Source organism: Perca fluviatilis, chromosome 2 (assembly GCF_010015445.1).
Source record: "Perca fluviatilis chromosome 2, GENO_Pfluv_1.0, whole genome shotgun sequence".
In the NCBI taxonomy this organism is placed as follows: domain Eukaryota; kingdom Metazoa; phylum Chordata; class Actinopteri; order Perciformes; family Percidae; genus Perca; species Perca fluviatilis.
In genome coordinates this window covers 3,991,118-4,010,270 of record NC_053113.1, presented here as the reverse complement: position 1 = coordinate 4,010,270, position 19,153 = coordinate 3,991,118, and the positions used below count along the sequence as shown (strand labels likewise).

Genomic DNA, 19,153 nt, shown 5'->3' with positions numbered 1-19,153 from the left:
TCAGCTGCTTTGTAGAGATGGTCTGACTGGTCGCTGTTACTGGGAGGTCGAGAGGAGAGGAGATGTTTATATATCAGTGAGTTACAAAGGAATCAGGAGGAGAGGAAACAGTGATGACTGTTTGTTTGGATGTAATGATCAGTCCTGGAGTCTGGACTGCTCTGATGGTGGTTACTCTGTCTGGCACAATAACAGAGAAACATCCATCTCTTCCTCCTCTGTCTCTGGTAGAGTAGCAGTGTATGTGGACTGTCCTGCTGGCTGTCTGTCCTTCTACAGAGTCTCCTCTGACTCACTGATCCACCTCCACACCTTCAACACCGCATTCACTCAGCCTCTCTATCCTGGGTTTGGGATCTTGTCTGGTGCCTCAATGTCTCTGTGTTGTGTGTAGGACGGAGAGTCTCCTCCTGTTGCTCACTGCTGATCAGTTGAGTCTGTACAGGATCACACTTACAGAATTATTTCATGTTATTGTTATAACTACTTAATTAAGAAATGCCCCTGAAGCATATTCTGTGCAAACCTTAAGTCAAAAAGTCCAGCAAACACATTTACACACACACACACACGCCCGCCGATAGGGGGGGACAAACGTGTCTGTTGTCCTGGGCCCAGAGTAGGGGGGGGCCCAGAATTGGGCCCTCATTAAATTATGGAATAATTGAAAACAATTTTTTAAATAGGCCTATTTGTGGAAAAAAATATGTAATATTTGAGTTACATAAAAGCTTTTTATTTGTTTTCTTCCTAATTGTCCTTGAAATATAGGTCAAGAACCCCCCCACCCCCAACACAAAAATGGTTTGGCCACTTGATGTTGTTGTCAGTAGATTTGAAGTTCAGTACGCTCAAAATGTCCGGTCAGCACATGTCCGGTGCTCAGAAAAGGAAGGAAAAGAGAAGAAGAAAATAGAGGCCTTAGAAAAAAAAATGTGGTGACGGTGAAGCTGGAACTGTCAACGTAGAGCAAGGTAAAAAAAAGTGCAGCCAACGTTTACGAGCCTTGTAACGTAAGCTAACAGGCGAGCTCTCATGGTAACGTCCATTAGCTTGTATAAAAGCCTGAGACAACACGTTCTCTTTGACAGAAAGAGTTGAGTTTGGTAGCTCCGTCAGAGAGGATGAGACAGAGAGGAGAGAGGTGACAGGTGACAGAGAGAGTGATGCGGGAGGGGCCCGCTGCCTCGCAACGGAGGGACAGTCAGGCTACCGGTGAGAGAGAGAGAGAGAGAGAGATGCGGGAGGGGCCCGCTGCCCTGTCGGAGAGTCTGAGCAGGATGGATCAGAGACTGATCACACAATTTCAGTGAGAGATGTGAGGAGAGGAGAGGAAGATCAGAGGAGAGGAAGAGCATAGGAGAGGAGCAGGAGAGGAACAGGAGAGGAAGAGCAGAGGAGAGGAACAGGAGATGAACAGGAGAGGAAGAGCAGAGGAGAGGAAGAGCAAGGGAAAAGGAGAGATCTGGGCGCGGCGGGCCCATCTAAGCTTATCTCGTCCCGGGCCCAGGCAAGACTGTCACCTGGCCTGCACACACACACACACCCAGCTAGCAAAAATTGTGCGGTCCAAAAGCGGCCCGATTAAGGCTAAAACGCTCGGCCGATCCTCAGCATGAATCTACGTCCAATTGCTCTACGAGCGCTCGGTTTTAATGTGGCCCGATTGCGGAACCCCGAGTGAGATGACCTTTTTCCCCCTCCAATCCAGTTCCTTGTTTGGGCTTATTTAAACTTTATTGATATCCATTCATGTTAGGTTAACACTAAAATTGCTGAGCAGCTGTTCTTCATGCAAGATAAATTAAAAAATAAAAGACAGTTTTCATGTTCAATGCATTTTTTATTGAACCACACTTCATTCTGACTTGACATTTTACACACAATGAAAAATATAGCCTTTTTGTACCATATTGTTTTAACAATCCCTATTTATTTATTTCTCACAGACAACTATTTATGTATGCATATTTTTAAATGGGCTACAATTAATATGGTGTTCACATCCAGTTGTCAGGTACGTGGGAGGACATGAAACTGGTGATTTTGGCATCATTCAAACCTTTTGTTGTCGTCCCATAGACCGTGAGTTTGTTGTCCTTCCAGGTCAAAATTGAAATAATTTTTTTGTCACTTTTTACGTTTTTTAAAATAAAATGGTCAATAATCATAATTTTAATGTCATAAAACCCATTTCTTGAAATTGTGAATTATTTTTGTCTGATAGTTAAGATCAGAGGATGTTGAGGGGATCACAGTTTATTTCAAATGCTATAAAATTGAAAAAAAGAAACAAACCCACAATTTAATGAAAGTAATTATTACTTTTATCTGCCAAGAATGTTACATGGCTTCCATACAACATACATCCACGCATTCTTGTTATTTTGGGGCAATTTGGTTCAAAGAAACCCATAATTCTGATATAAAAATGGGTCAAATTTGACCCGAGGACAACACAAGGGTTAATTTATTCTCACGCATCCAACTTAAGAGAAATGCCACAGATTTTCTTTTCTCTCGCAGTATACAATATGATTGTACAGTAAATTGAAACAATAATATTAGCCCTGCTCGTTCCCATGAGAAACTTGGTGAGTGCAACAAATGTCTATATAACAATGAGATCCAGTTCATTCAAAAAACAGACCAGCTGTGTCTTGCCTTTCTGTGTGGAGCTGTTTTTCCCAACCATGGTCCAAATATATACACCAGTGTTTCTGAGTTTTGTCTACACTGTCTGGCTGTTCGCCCTCTGGCTTCGGCCACCATCCCTATCAGAGGCTAGCTGCAGCCACATGGTGATGAGGAGCTCTATTTCCTTTTCCGTAGAATCTTTGGTCAGTGCATTCCGGCGGACTGCATCTGAGAAAAACACAAGACAAAAGAGGGCAGCATGACCATGTGATGTTACTCGGTAACCACCAACACTTAATTTGGATGTCACCACATTGCAGTTATCCAGCAATGACACTCACCCAGAACCACAGTTTTCAAAATGAGTCCTTTGAATGCAGGCTTTCGGTTGGGCCCACTCCAAGTAATGAGTCTAGTCAGCGAGGTGTTCATTGCTCTTTTCAGGACCCGCCCCACAGTGTCTTTAAGAGTCATGCCTCCGACCATTCCAAGGAGAACAGACCTTGTACCTCAACAAAAGACATCTACCTCATTAGTTATTTAAGGAATATAGCATGAGTGAGTGTGGGGACTGATTTTTAGGAATGATCTGGTTAATGCATCATTTAACTCACCAAATTCTTCTTCTCTTCTGGATTCTTTAATGTCTCCTCTAAACGTTGTAGCTCCTCAATAGTTGAAAGTGGGAGCCCAAAATGTGTTGCGTCTGGCGAAATGTCTGGAACTGCTTGACTGCTGGAGATTTTTTGGAGCTGCACCAGGATGAGCAACTGCTGTTCGCTGATAGAATCAAGTTGGATGAGGATGTCCTTGGCAATTGCTGTAAGACACAGGTGTGCTGTAAGAAAAAACAGGCATAGCAGATTAGTAGCAAAACATTGTACGTAGATACTGAATGTCAGTAGCCTAGAAATCTAGACGCACCCTAGCGGCAGCAAATGTAATTTACAGCCAGGGTCAGTCTAGCAACTCTCCGTTGGCTTGTGAGCTGGAAAAAAATAAAAATTCTGGTCAGGCCAATCACATCATGTATAGAGTCGGTGGGCGAGCTTAACATAATGACGGCAGAGTTGCGACGGTTCCGCGTGATTTCCATGCTACTTCCCTGCTGCTGCAGCGGTCTTTCGAAATGGCTTTGGCTGCTACTTTGGAAGACTTGGAAGCACTGGAGTCATTTTAAAAAAAAGGAAGAGGTGTTCGGAGTTTTGCGGACCAGATACGGCAAAAGCTTAATCTATCAACCAGCATTGCTCTGGTTGGTTGTAGCGCTATCCTATTGCGTGAAATTTCAAAGACAGTTTATCCTGCCCCTCAGATTGAGCCCTGCCAATGGTGAGTTCCCAGACCCAACATCTGATGTGGGACTGGCTTGTCAGGCTAGTATGTCAGAGTAAACCGAGAGAGATCACTTTGTAGAATTCCTACCTGTAGGCACAGCCTCACGAGAAGACCTGTTTTGTGTGTCACGTACTTGTGGGGTGTTCTAAAAGGAAAGGGTAAAAAAGAAAAGATGTTTTAATCTCCTCACACCTATACCAAAGTGAATGTCCCCCCCCATGAGCTATATAATAGCTTTCTTGCCCTTCTTACTTGATATCCAGTTTGGCCTGATGACTGACTCCTGCCAGTTCCTGCATGGGTTGGGGTGTCAGTAGGAGGTGTAGCCCATTGACTTTGACTAGCTATCGGGCTGTTTGTAGTGGAGACTGGTGATCACGGTGGTGGACTAGCCGCTGTGATGTTAGCTGAAGGGGGAGAAGCCCAGAGACCTGCTGCCGAGCTGTTTTCATCAGAAGGGGGATCATCAACTGTGGTCTCTGAAATATGGCCTGGGGACCAAAAACCTTGACCAGCTGGCTGACTCTCTTCACCTAGAGCTGTCACAAAGGTGCAATTGGCCGTTATGTTAGATTCACCCAGATGCTTAATAAAAGATTAATGGAAACCACTGTAACAAATAACAGGTTTACCATCACGAGATGGGATGCAGGGGGCTGGTGCAAGTAGAGTGTAAGATTTCTTTTTGGTTGGGGCACGAGGCACAGCAGTCCTCCCCTGCTCCTCTTCCTCCTCCTTTTCACTGCTGCTTACTATTCTTCTACAGCCTCTAACATTGATTACATTGGGATGACAGTTTGTCATCGCAGTGAATACTAAATTACATTTAATAGATTAAAAAAAAAAGTTGGTTTTGTCAGGAGGTTGGGGGTGCATTGTAAGGCCCTCTAGCTGGCGGCCTAATTGCAACCGACAGCAGCATAAAGTTGTGGTAGACTGGAGCAGCCAGAAGATCTAGAACTGTCGTAGTTCCGTAGCCTTCCATCTCCCTCTTTCCTCAAATGCTCTAGGCTTTCTAGCAAACTCACACAGAATGTTATTCTTCAGTTTCTGTAGGTTCTGAGATAGTGCTTTAACCAGCTGACCAGACAAGCGAGTTGGCAAAGGCCCGTTGTACAACCCCAAGACACACCAGATGCAGGTAATCATGAGGAAAATCAAGTACCATGTCAATACCAAGTCCCGTCAGAGGAGACTGTGCTACATGATGATCTTCATCCAACATTTGCCTGAAACTAGCATCCGTTCTTAAGGCGGAGTAAGTCTGTGGAAAAGTCATGCGATTTCTTATATATACACCCATCTGTATACATTTATCACAAGCTAATTAGCCTGAATGACTCTTTATGCCTTTAACAAAAGCTCGGGCTGGAGTGTCACACACAACAGAACAGACTCACAGAAAAAACAGCTTTCTTTTGAACCAAAACCCAGACTGAAGACTACTCAGCTCACTCACCAGGTCCCTCAAGTACTCAGTGATTGATTTGGGTTTGCAATCCTCTCCAAATATGCCAATCACGAAGGGATATTTACCGCTTTCCTTCAATAAACCTAGAATGAGCCACAGCTGCTGGTTATTACTCATAAACAATGGGAGCCCGTCAAAGTTTAACTGTAACTGCGTGCAATGCTTGCTAGGGAGTTTCATCCACATATTGTCAAGAAGGCCTGTTATAGCATTCAATACACCAAAGTAAAAGAAGGCACCTCCTGCTACAGGTAGGATTTTGTAGTTGGTGACTGTTTTGAGGAGAGTCCTCCCATCTCTTGGCAAATTGGGGTGGTGAAAATGTAGGATAGACAACAAAGCAGTAAGTGCAACCATGGTGATATTAAACTCCAAAGCCCAATTGACTAAATCATCAGCAAGGTCAGGTCTCTTCTCAGAATGGCCCTCTCTATCATCACAGTGACTGTCAAAGTTCCAGTCATCCATCAAGTCATCACTTTCGTCACAGTTTACAACGTCTAAGTCATGTACAGTGTGGTCATCAGTCAGATCATCGTCAACAAGCTCGTTCTCAATACCTTGCAGCAAATTAGACACAGATTTAACTGCCTTGCGTCTCAGATTAGATTTGTAAGAATGTATTTGATCAGCCATTCTTACCTTAGAGCAGTATACATAGTAATATATATAGTAATAGGGGAGGGTCATGTCTTTTTATTCTTTGATAAGGGGAGGGTCATCCAATATTTTTCAGTCCATGGGTGGGGGGTCACCCAACTTTTGTATTCATGAAACAGCAAAATTTCAAAGTGGCTTGTTTTGTGAATATTTTTCCATGTAGCTCTCAGTCTCGGCCCTCCTTTGCTACCAGATTGGTCTGACCCATGAGTTTGCTGTGGAGCAGGGGGAGCACTGCTCCCCTGGTGGCTGAAACGGATAATGGCACTGTTTAAAAAAAAAAAGTATTTCCTGGCTGACGATGGGAGCAGCAGGACGCAAAAAACGAAAATGAATGTTGCTAGTCTGGACATCTTACCATGCCAAGGTTGCAATAAAAGTTTCCTAAATGCAGTGACGGACTGGTAATCTGGCATTTGGGCAGATGTCAGAGGAGCCGTGGGCCCTCATGGGCCGGCCAGCCAATCAGAGAGCCACATGATTGTCACAGCCATGCAGCCACTTAAACATAAACAGTGGCCCATGTAATTTCTTTCGGCCCCCTTTCAAAGCTTCAATAATAAAAATCTTTGGCCTTACAATAGCCAAACCTGTCCAAATCCTTCACACCTAGTACAATGTAATATGATCAATATTTATACCACATATGAGTCTCTCGATATCACAGTCATGGTTACTCTCTACAGTCACAAACTTTTACATTAGTCTGTATTGTTTTTTAGCAAAATGACTTATTGAGATCAGATGTTCAAAAACGTAAACGTGCATGATTTGAAATAAAACAAATCTACCTGTATTTCTTTTATTTGAATATTTGTTTGCAAAAGTTAAAATGAAGCACTGCCTTCTGGGAAGGTCTGCGTCAGCGTGGTTGTTAGTTGAAAATTGAAAGTTGGAAGCTATGGTTGGAAGTTGGAAGCCTACTGTTGACAAAACAATTAATCAAGGCATCAAGCAACACAAGGGTGGGGGGCAGAGAAAAAGAGAGAGAAATATAAGAGAGCACTGTTGGCTGACGTTGAGAAATGCTGCAAACTGACAAAATCAAGTGCAGCTTCAGCTAGCATTAGTGCTAATACTGCTGGCATGTTAGCAACACACCTGAGCCAGCACACCAGTGGGAAAGACAGGACAGTGAGGAATATGAGGAAGAGGAAGAACAAAACGAGCAAGAGTAGGATGAAGAGATAAGACATGGATAACAAATCTATGGAACTAACCAACACAGAACAACAAGCCTGCTGTGGGTCTGAATGTGGATTACCAGAAGCAACAGAGATGGAGACCAATGCTGCAGAGAGTGTAGGTACAGTAAGTTTGGCTACTTCAGAATATGATATTATTATGGAGCGGCTGGATGGCTGTGATGATTTCTTTTATTTTTATTTTTTTATATATGTCTATGTTTTGGTGCAGTTGTTTATAGCATGGGAGTTTAAGTTCACCATCACTGGGGCTATCAAAAGTGTGTTCTTTCCATGCGTCAAAAGTTCTATCTGCAGAGGGTTAGTCACGTATGTCATGGCTGTAAAATAACAATGGTAATCTGTATATCGTTGCCAAGCACAAACCAGTGCGGAAGGTATTGCTAAATTGTTGGGGAGGGTCATACCTTTTTTCCAAATCGTTTTGGAGGGTCAAAGAAAAATGATTACTGGCGAGGGGAGGGTCATGTCTTTTTTGGCTAAACGTCCCAAAACTCCTCCGGTGGACCCTTAAATAAATAACGAACAGTCCCTTAGTCCAAGCCCAACACAATAAACATTATGACATCACCCCACTACCAGAAATGTACACAGTGCATAAAATCCATCAAGACGTGTGTAATTGCATTTCACCAGTTCACAAGGTTCTCATCATTATCTAACACACATATCTATAATTATGACATCCCATATACACACCAACACCTGTGTATGGAAATAGAAATAAATAATAAAAAAAAATATATATATATATATATATATATAAATATAGTAAGTGAACATAAGTTATCCCGCTGGCATTGATAAGTCAGACACATCTGAAATTAATTGCAAACAATATGCAAGTAAAAAATCTATGTAGCTAGAAGGTTAGTCAGGCTCATATTGTTGTCATATAGTGTGTATTACCCCCCCAACTTGCACTACTTTACTCAGACATTATTTGCCAAGCTGCAATGAAACCATGAGCTAACAGTCCAGCTAGTCAGTGTTAGCTACCTTGAGCTAGATAGTGTTAATGTTAGCTAGCTTCGTTCGCGCCATAAAGTTGGAGCCACTTTCATATATATTACACCTAACTTGCACTACTTTAGCTACTCAGACACGATAAAGAATTTTGTATTGTCCTAATTAATAATTATTAATTGAATTTGAGTTCTGAATTCTCTCTTTTAGTTTCATCTGGAGGGACCTACATGTTGAATGAACTGGCTACACAACAAAGTTTAAACGGATCGATAATAATCAACATTTCAGTAACAGTTATAAATATGAAGCTAGAGTTAATATAGGATGTTAAGGGAACTCGATTGAAACTATGTTTTGCGCGAAATGTTGATGCTTTTTAAGGAAATGGAACACTTACCTAAGTTCACCGTAAGTGCGCAGGGTGGAAAAGGGATGATTCTAACTCAGGCGTTGAGTTTTATCTCACCCAAAGTTGTGCACACGTCACTCCACTGATGAGCTGAGCGTGCTACCACTTAAATCGGCTTCATACTGGTAAAAAGGGTCTGGGCCGCGCCCAGAGTTTTGTCTTCCCGGCAAAAAAAAATTTCCGATGTTTTTGATGCCTTTTTTCACAGTTTGTTTTTACCTTTTCCAACGTTTTAAATTGTTCCATTTTTTTCTACACATTTTTAGCGCTTATTTCTACGACCTATATTTTCTGATGTAAAAAAATGAAAACGGGCCAATGTGACCTGAAGTCAACACAAAGGTTAAAATTAACAGTCGTCACCAGTCAATGCTGGTAAATTTAATTGAACACACACACACACACACACACACACACACACACACACACACACACAGTACTTATACGGTAGAAGCCAAGCCCTTCTTCACTTCATCTTCTCAATTTTAGATTTCCACAAAAACTGAATTATTTCTCTGAAAAATTAGGCGACTATTAATATTGTTACTCTTTATATGCGTTATTTCAATTCCATCCAATGATAGTAAAGGCTGTGATATATATCGTGTGCACCATAAGTTAAGTCATGTTTTTATAAGTAGAATTAAACCATTTGGGATTGCACGAGTTAAAGAATAAAATTATCTGAAAGGAATTGGAAAACTGTGTACAGTCATAAACTGTTGATAGGATAGCATATCACCAGATTCATCGAAAAGATTAAGAATGTGATTTAAATCTCTTTGGGACCCATTAGGAAAACATAAGGATTTGTTCCTAATAAGTATGTTACAATTCTTTTTTTATTTAATGTTTATTTAACAGGGACAAATGCATAGAACATTGCTTTATAAAGAATACAAAGTAGATGCCATGCATACAGGTTCATAGCCATGACTAATTTGCAACCCCTGTCAACCCAGTCTCAGTTAATGAAATGGTCACGTAATTTAATCTATTGATTGTACATGGACACGTTTGTCTCGTTTTTTTTTCCATGATGGTCAGCACATTTTTTAAATTAATGTATTACCATGGGAAGTATCTTTTCGTCATCACAGCACAACTACGGTAGCGAGTAGTATGAAAAGCCGACAGTCCGCGCAGGGAGGATGGTTGCGGTGGTGGATGGGTCAAACAACACAGGACTTTTCCCCCAGGATACCATTTTTTTTTTATTGTTCTTTTCCTAAACCCAACCTCTGTATAGTTGCTTCCTGTTACGTGCTGACCACCATGAAAAAGAATTTGATAAATGTGTCCGTGTACACGAATCAATAGATTAAAAATGACGTGAACATTTCACGAACTGCCTTGAGACTAGGTTGTAAAATTGTTCCATAGGAAAGTCTTGTGTGGTGAAAAATTGTGGACAAAAGCTAGCTTCCAAGCTAGAAGGTATTGCTGATGGAATTTAGATACATTAATTGGCAATTTATTTGGCTGAAAATTACATTTTAAAATAAAATAAAAACCTCCAATTTTGGAATAAAATACCTAATTGACTCAGGGATTTTAAGACATCTTTTAAACCAATTATCTTTACACACAGGATGTCAAGACCGCCTTCTGCTTTACTACTGGAAAGTACATTTTTCTTTAGCTTATGTGACTTATTTTCCCAAATAAAATCAAGACAAATTTGATTCACATCAGTGGCTGTTGAATCATTTACAAATAAGGATAAAGATGGATACACAAAATGAGATATAGGCCCTCTGCTTTAGAGAGGAGAACGATAAGAAGTTCAAGTTCCACTTTATTTATCCTTAGAAAAGGAAATTTTTAGTGCAGCAGTATGTCTAAAACACAGACACAGAGGAAAGCATCCACCAGATGCCAACAACATTGTAAACACAACAAAGGACACACATCAAGACATCAATGGAGACACTCCTTCCCCCAAAACCAATCACAGAATCCAAATGGAAAGCACACAGGTAAATCTGTCATAATGAACATGGACAGGAATAAATAATTAAATAAATAATCACATACTGTATAACATTTTTTCAAGAGATTTCATATCTCTTCTCTTCATATCTTTGTAGAACATACTGACAATCTACAAAGTTGTTATCACCCTGGAGTCTGTCTGCTCTCTCTGGATCAAACACCATGACAGCATACAGCAGCACTGCTGCAGCTTGGATTCAAACACTTAGTCCTTCACTTCATCTCAGAGGAACAGATTACACTCTCACAACTCCATTACATCCACATTCTTCACATTGATCCATTAAAGGATCAATAAATCACTTCAAAATGCATATAATCATTCAAAAATGTAATATCTTCCAGATTTACTGTCTTTATGCAAAAATAAAAAATAAATACAATTATTACGTTTTTAAAATAATTAATTAAAATAATATATGTATATATAATAAAAATGATTAAAATAAAGGGATATAGCATTACCAAATAAATACATAAAATGTAATAAAATGTAATTTAAAAACTGTGGTGAATATGTAAGATGAAAACATAGAAATGAAACTAATAAAAGCTGTGTGCTGATGTTGATCTGTGAATACATTTGGTGGCGCTCTGCTTGTAGTTCCTGCTGATGTCCACCAGAGGGTGCCATGACGTCATCACCAGCTCAGAGATGAAAACAGACTGGGGACTTTGGGTTAGTTTGATTGTTCTTTATTTTGGTATTTATCTCTAAAATAACAAACAACAACATTAGCAATAATCAGTAACATTATAATTCATCATGTCGTTGTTTGTTAACAGTTAAAATAAGTTTTAACTGAAGTTTAATTTCCCATTTATCACTGCTGGTTGTTATAAAATGTTACTGCTCCTCTGAACTCTGTTGTCAGAGTGTTTCTGGTTCTACAGGATTCTTTCTCTCTTCTCCTCCTCCTCCTCCTCCTCCTCTCCTCCTCCTCCTCCTCTTCCCCCTGATGAAGCTGAAACAGGGTTGTTTTGCTGTCAGAGCAAGGTTTTGGGCGACACACACGATAAGATGTCTCGGTGTCCCAGAGGTCTTCCAGGTCAAGCTGCAGCATGAGAAACCCTCCAATCAGAGCAGTCCAGTACGTAAGTCTTTCACTTTTTCATTTTCATATTGTGTTGAGTTCAGGGAGCAGAGTCTGTTTTCTCTCCACGTTAGTTATCTGCTCAGCCAGCCGCTGTATCTTCACACTTTACTATTAGTACTTTTACTGCAGTAACATGTCTGAATACTTGCTTTAATCTTAGAAGGAAAAGCTTGCACTTGTTATTGTCCTCCATTTATCTGACAGCGTGTTACTGTGCACATTCACAGTTTACACACAAAGTATGAATCAGCAGTAAAACATGATGTAATGTTACAAATGAAACTATAAAGGAGTTCAAATCAGCTCAGGAAGGGTGGGGTGTGTGTGTGTGTGTGTGGGGGGGGGGGGGTAAAGTTAGGCTATATTTTGGCGAGGCGGAAACTGGCATGTCCATTTTCAAAGGGATCTGTTGACCTTTGACCTCCAGGTATCTGAATGAAAATGTTTCTCTGGGCCGAGCCTTCTCTTCACAGACACGCCCACTCTATGATAATCCCATCCAGTTATTATCAGGCAGGTAATGTCCTGCAGGCCTGTCTGCTCTCACGCAGCCTTGTTGGCTGAAAACTTGTTCTGCATCTTTTCAGTCTAGCTCCTCTTCGCTCAACTGACCTTTTTAGTCAGAGTGTTCCTGGTTCTCCAGGATTCTTTCTGTCCTCTTCCTCCTCCTGATGAAGGTGCCTCAGTTCAGCTAGAAACCGGTTAGTTCTGGCTATTCTGTTAAATAATAATAATAATAATAATAATAATAATAATAATAATAATAACAATAGATTTAATTTGTAATGCACTTTACATTTGAAGCAAATCTCAAAGTGCTACAGTCAAGATCATAAAAGCAAAAGACTTGCAGGGATAATTAAAACTCATACGTTCTGCTAAAAATAAATGTTTTTAGTTCTTTTTTAAAAGTCTCAATAGTTTGAGGTGCCCTCAGATGGTCGGGGAGGGTATTCCAGATCCGAGGAGCGGCAGCAGAAGGCCCTATCACCCATAGTGCTGAGCTTAGTCCTGGGGTGAAGGAGGTGGTTTGAATTTGTTGACCGGAGGGATCGAGTTACAGTTAGAGGGGTGAGTAGTTCTTTCAGATAGGGGGGGGCATTTCCATAGATGCACTGGTGGGTAAGGAGAGAGACATTATATTCAACCCTGGCGGAGAGGGAAAGCCAGTGAAGTGAATGGAGAATGGATGTGATGTGGTCGTATTTTGATGAAAATGATGAAACGCAGTGGCTTCCAGCCCTCAATGTGCTGTCTGTAATGTGGAGTTCTCTGCTGAGGTTTTCTCTGTTAAAGTCCAGAGAACATAGAGCAGAGAGCCTGTCTGATTTCTCTCTATGTTAGTTATCTGCTCAACCAGCTAAAGTAACTTCACAATGTGCTATTAGTATTTTTACTGCAGTAACATGTCTGAATAATTGCTTTAATCTCAGAAAGAAAGCTTGTACTTGTTATTGTCCTCCATTTATCTGACAGTGTGTTACTCTGCACATCCACAGTTAACACACAAAGTATTAATCAGCAGTAAAATATGATGTAATGTTCCAGAGAATCAGCTCTCTCACTGCTACTTCTACATCAAGTACATTTAGTAACAGAGCAGGACGTTGGACTGAGTATTTTCACCGTGTAGGATTAATAGTTTGGAGTACTTCCACTGCGTCACTGAGTCTGTTTAATGATAAAGTTTGTTCATCACATTTAAAACATGTTGGAACTCAATGTGTGGAAAGTTCCTTGTGTTGAAGATAAATCTACATGTTGTAGCATGAACTACTACAGAGGAGATTTTAAATAGTTTGCCAGGTGTTTATACGTCTGTCTGTCCCAACCATGAGGCTGCAGTCAGAAGACTTTACAGCTGTGTAGTTGAGATCTAAATGAAGGCTGAGTTTGAAGATGGGTGGGGTCCGAGCCATTCTCCTGCTGTCAGAAAACACACCGTCGTCTCCACTAGTGTAAAGTCAGACACAACAGGACTCTACTGTTTCCTCTGGGACCTTTCAGAATAAAATGTAGTGAACTAAATGCCTCTGTTACTGTCGTAGCAATGTACGCAGGAGAAGTGTATTCATGTCATTATATTACAGTATACACAGGACAGAAAGGTGAGATTGATTGACATAATGGTGTCTTGTCTCCATTAGAGGACAGAAAGATGACATTAGTCCTGGAGTCTTTCCAATGTTCCTGTTCTCCCAGAAAGATAATGAATGACAGAGCAGGATGAGCAGAGAGTAGAAATCATTCAGTGAAGAGCTTCAGACTTTATTTTCTGCTTGATAGCTTCTAGTTTGTCCAGCAGCTTCTGTTTCTGGAGATTAAAAAGTGGTCTTCCTCTCTTTCTAAAAGGAGCCATCAGAGACCAGACCCTGCTGAACCTGAACCCAACTTTGTGTCCATGTAGAGTCACCGCTACTTTAAAAAATAAGGTGACCTGACCTTGAGTGGTGAATAGAAATGGAGGAGAGGCTACTTGAAATGGAGGAGAGAGGATTGATGCAGAGACTTGAATGGCACAAGAAGCGAATAGCAATGGAAAGTGAAATTGAAATGTTAAGAAGAAGATTGAGGTGAGTTGTGAACATCCAGCAAACTGGAATTTTGTGGAAAGAAATTACGGAAGTGGATGACTGAAATGAGAATATTGTTTTTGCAAAATAATTTCCTGTCTCACTCAAAATGTCTTTCTGTTTAGGCAACATTTTGAAATATTATGTTTTGATTTTTTTAATTCTGATTTCAAAAGATATTTTTATTGAGTTTTGGAAAGAAAGTAAAGCATTATTGGCATTTAATTGTTAATAATTAAGCCTGCAGACATTCATATTAACATTATATTTTATGCAAGGAGACTTTACCTGAACATGTGACCCTCAATTAATGTGTTTTTCTATCAGGACCCAGCAGAGACCAGAGTCTCCTGGTCCTGGACCTGAACCTGAACCTGAACCTGAACCTGAACCTGAACCTGAACCTGATCCTGAACCCAGCTGTGTGTCCTTTAAGAGTGACCAGTCAAATTATCGCCTCGCTGACTTTAAAGGAGAGCAACCCTCTGCTGAAAAGAGGTAAACTGTTAATAATATTATAAAATTGCTGATTCATGTTTCAACTTTTATGTATCCAGAGAAATTTAGAAATGTATTTACTTTCTTCTTCACATACATTTATATTCTCACATCTGAAAGCTGTGCAGTAAGACCAGTCTTCAACTGTAGATCTCAATTTAATATTGGACTTGTTTTGTTTCAATATCACCTGGTGTTTTAGCACCATTAAAAAACATTTTAAATCTCCCATAATCAGAGGGTAGGCTAGAAATCATGAATGGAAAAATTCTTCCCAAATGATCTTCTCCAACTTGGAATACCAGGTGGATGGTTGGGATGTATACGCCTCAGAGTGCCCTTTCCAGGGTAATTTAATTTGCACATTGGTAAGTGTTTGTGTCACCTGGGTCAGTACACTATTTGCCATGAGAAGACTTCTGCCATTTGAGTCTGGACACTTAAGGCCAAGATTCAGTGAGTGAGATCATGACCAGATTTTTTCCCCCATTTCTCCTTACCCAAATTGGTCAAAACGCAAAATTCTTCCCAAATGTTAGATGTGAGTTTGCCAGTTGGATGTCAGATCAGAAGTCAATTAGGGGAAGCAAAAAAAGGGAATCCCAATCCAACAGTATCCTCAGTCCAGGTCAGGAGTTCTCCCCGACTACAAACAGGCCATCTAAGCTCTGCTTCCACCTCCTGAGTCGTCTGATGGTTTGCTACAATCTTTTTTAAGGCCAACAGAAGGTTTTTCACCATTGACTCCCCAAATGTATACGTACAAATGTTTGCTTCCATGACCACAGAAGCTGCAGAGCTCCTGGCATCATGATACCAGTCTGCTGCTGCAGGAGTCCTTAAGGTCAACCATGTTGTAGCCATTGTTTGCTTCATAGTTTTTCTGTTGATTCACAGTGGGATCAGCAGTACCACCAACACTTTAATTTCAAGGGAAAACGTCTGATTCAATGTTGTAATCAACACTTTAAGTCACAGGATCTTTACCTTGTGTTTGTCTCTGTGTGGACAGACATGATGTGAGCTAATTCTTCCTGATTCCTCCACAGAGTGGACCAGAAGATCTCAGAGGTTCCCATTGGTCAATCTGCTCAGCAGCATCAAACACACCTGGACTCCATATTTATCGTCTGTACATGTACAACAACTACTTTTACATGTACTGTATACTGTTCACAATCTGCTGCACTTTTGAGACCAGTGGATTCTCAGCCAGTCCAACAAGTATCTGATGTTTGCTTCCATGATTTCAGTTTGATTGTGTCATTCATATAATATTCTGTTCCAGCTGCTGGAGGAGAACATTATCAACATTGATGAGAACATGAGTACTGAGAACTGAGAACATCGTCACTTTTGTGAAGAACGAGCTGAAGAAGATCCAGAAGGTCCAGATTACCCAGAATGCTCACAGGGTCAGAGGGAGGATGAGGACAAAGAGCAGATGAGGAGCAGAGAGGCATTTCTGGAGATCACAAGGCACTTCCTGAGGAGAATGAAGCAGGATGAGATGGCTGACCGTCTACAGAGCGGTAAGATAATTTCTCTAAAGATTTAACTTGCTGGAATAATGGGACGTTTACTAATGTCTCCAGAGAAGGGTCAAAATGTGTTCCTGTTTCTTTATAAATCACTTACTGATGTTCTTTGCTGTGTGTTCATTCAGGAAGTCCTGCTGGAGTTTGTAAGCGTAAACTAAAATCTCACCTAAACAACAAGTTCCAGGGTGTGTTTGAGGGGATTGCTAAAGCAGGAAACACAACACTTCTGAATCAGATGTTCACAGAGATCTACATCACAAAGGGAGGGACTGCAGAGGTCAATGATGAACATGAGGTCAGACAGATTGAAACAGCTTCCAGGAAACCAGACAGACCAGAAACAACAATCAGACAAGAAGACATCTTTAAAACCCCACCTGGAAGAGATGAACCAATCAGAACAGTGATGACAAAGGGAGTGGCTGGCATCGGGAAAACAGTCTTAACACAGAAGTTCACTCTGGACTGGGCTGAAGACAAAGCCAACCACGACATCCAGTTCATATTTCCATTCTCCTTCAGAGAGCTGAATGTGGTGAAAGAGAGAAAGTACAGCTTGGTGGAACTTGTTGATTACTTCCTCAGTGAAATCACAGAAGCTGGAATCTGCAGGTTTGAAGAGTTCCCAGTTTTGTTCATCTTTGACGGTCTGGATGAGTGTCGACTTGCTCTGGACTTCCTCAACACTAAAATCCTGACTGATGTTACAAAGTCCACCTCAGTGGGTGCGCTGCTGACAAATCTCATCAGGGGAAATCTGCTTCCCTCTGCTCGCCTCTGGATAACCACACAACCTGCTGCAGCCAATCAGATCCCTCCTGAGTGTGTTGACATGGTGACAGAGGTCAGAGGGTTCACTGACCCACAGAAGGAGGAGTACTTCAAGAAGAGATTCAGAGATGAGGAGCAGGCCGACAGAATCATCTCCCACATCAAGACATCACGAAGCCTCCATATCATGTGTCACATCCCAGTCTTCTGCTGGATCACTGCTACAGTTCTGGAGGACGTGTTAAAAACCAGAGAGGGAGGAGAGCTGCCCAAGACCCTGGCTGAGATGTACATCCACTTCCTGGTGGTTCAGTCCAGAGTGAAGAACATTAAGTATGATGGAGGAGTTGAGACAGATCCACACTGGATTCCAGAGAGCACGAAGATGATCAAGTCTCTGGGAAAATTGGCTTTTGAGCAGCTGCAGAAAGGCAACCTGATCTTCTATGAATCAGACCTGACAGAGTGTGGCATCGATATCAGAGCAGCCTCAGTGTACTCAGGAGTGTTCACACAGATCTTTAAAGAGGAGAGTGGACTGTACCAGGACAAGGTGTTCTGCTTCATCCATCTGAGTGTTCAAGAGTTTCTAGCTGCTCTTCATGTCCATCTGACATTCACCAACTCTGGAGTCAACCTGCTGTCAGAAGAACAAACATCAACACAGTTCTACCATAGTGCTGTGGACAAGGCCTTACAGAGTCCAAATGGACACCTGGACTTGTTCCTCCGCTTCCTCCTGGGTCTTTCACTGCAGAACAATCAGAATCTCCTACGGGGCCTGCTGATACCGACAGGATGTAGCTCAGAGGCCAATCAGGAAACAGTTGAGTACATCAAGAAGAAGATCAGTGAGAAACTGTCTGCAGGAAGAAGCATCAATCTGTTCCACTGTCTGAATGAACTGAATGATCGTTCTCTAGTGGAGGAGATAAAACAGTACCTGAGATCCGGTCGTCTCTCCACAGATGAACTGTCTCCTGCTCAGTGGTCAGCTCTGGTATTTATCTTACTGTCATCAGAGAAAGATCTGGATGTGTTTGACCTGAAGAAATACTCTGCTTCAGAGGAGGCTCTTCTGAGGCTGCTGCCAGTGGTCAAAGCCTCCAACAAAGCTCTGTAAGTGTGAGTTATTCATCAATAAATACTCTGATATCTTTCAACAGGAGTTACATATGAATAACTTGTTTTCTTCCTGTTGTCTCTCCAGACTGAGTGGCTGTAACCTGTCAGAGAGAAGCTGTGAAGCTCTGTCCTCAGTTCTCAGCTCCCAGTCCTCTAGTCTAAGAGAGCTGGACCTGAGTAACAACAACCTGCAGGATTGAGGAGGGAAGCTGATCTCTGTTGGACTAAAGAGTCCACACTGCACACTGGAGACTCTCAGGTCAGACCATGAACAATAATCTTTGAAAACACAGTATTGAAAAAACTTTGTAAACTTTCAAAAAGTTTCCAGAGTATTTTATTCTGTTTTAGAATCACTTCTAAAAGATGTGATATGTAACTGTGTTACTGATTATACAGCAAGTAGATCCGACCAGACAATCTGATTGGTCAACTAGACATTTAGAACGTACTCAAATCAGCATGACAGCACACCCAGAGCCATTTGAGCACACCTGGTGCATCCCATAAAATATGACTCCGCCATTTCCATGGCAACATTGTAACTTCCAGGGCTGAATTAAAAAAAACAATATTGCCTACATCATTGATACAGTGGATCGTTTTGTTGTTAATTTTGATTCATATGGCAGACTTAGTTTTCATTAATGGTTGGAAGAGGATGAGAAGTGAATCACTGGATGAAACGACATTTTCACAACACTGGAGTTAACTGTTTCTGGAATAGTTTGGATCACATCAGCTGTTTGATCACATCAGCTGTTTGGATCCCAGCTGTTGGATCACATCAGCTGTTTGGATCAAATCAGCTGTTTCGATCACATCAGCTTTTTGGATCACATCAGTTGTGCCACTGACACGTCA

At 41.3% G+C, this 19,153-nt stretch overlaps 1 protein-coding gene across 1 annotated transcript in view; it reads left to right on the top strand.

Annotated features, from left to right (window-relative positions):
• Window positions 1-19,153, top strand: part of LOC120544895 (NLR family CARD domain-containing protein 3-like) — a 116,504-nt gene that overhangs the window by 5,686 nt on the left and 91,665 nt on the right. Inside the window, 5 exon segments of the mRNA XM_039778759.1 lie at window positions 16,141-16,180; window positions 16,217-16,384; window positions 16,519-16,601; window positions 17,370-18,283; window positions 18,375-18,548. Of these exon segments, the coding sequence (XP_039634693.1) occupies window positions 16,141-16,180; window positions 16,217-16,384; window positions 16,519-16,601; window positions 17,370-18,283; window positions 18,375-18,548 (1,379 nt within the window).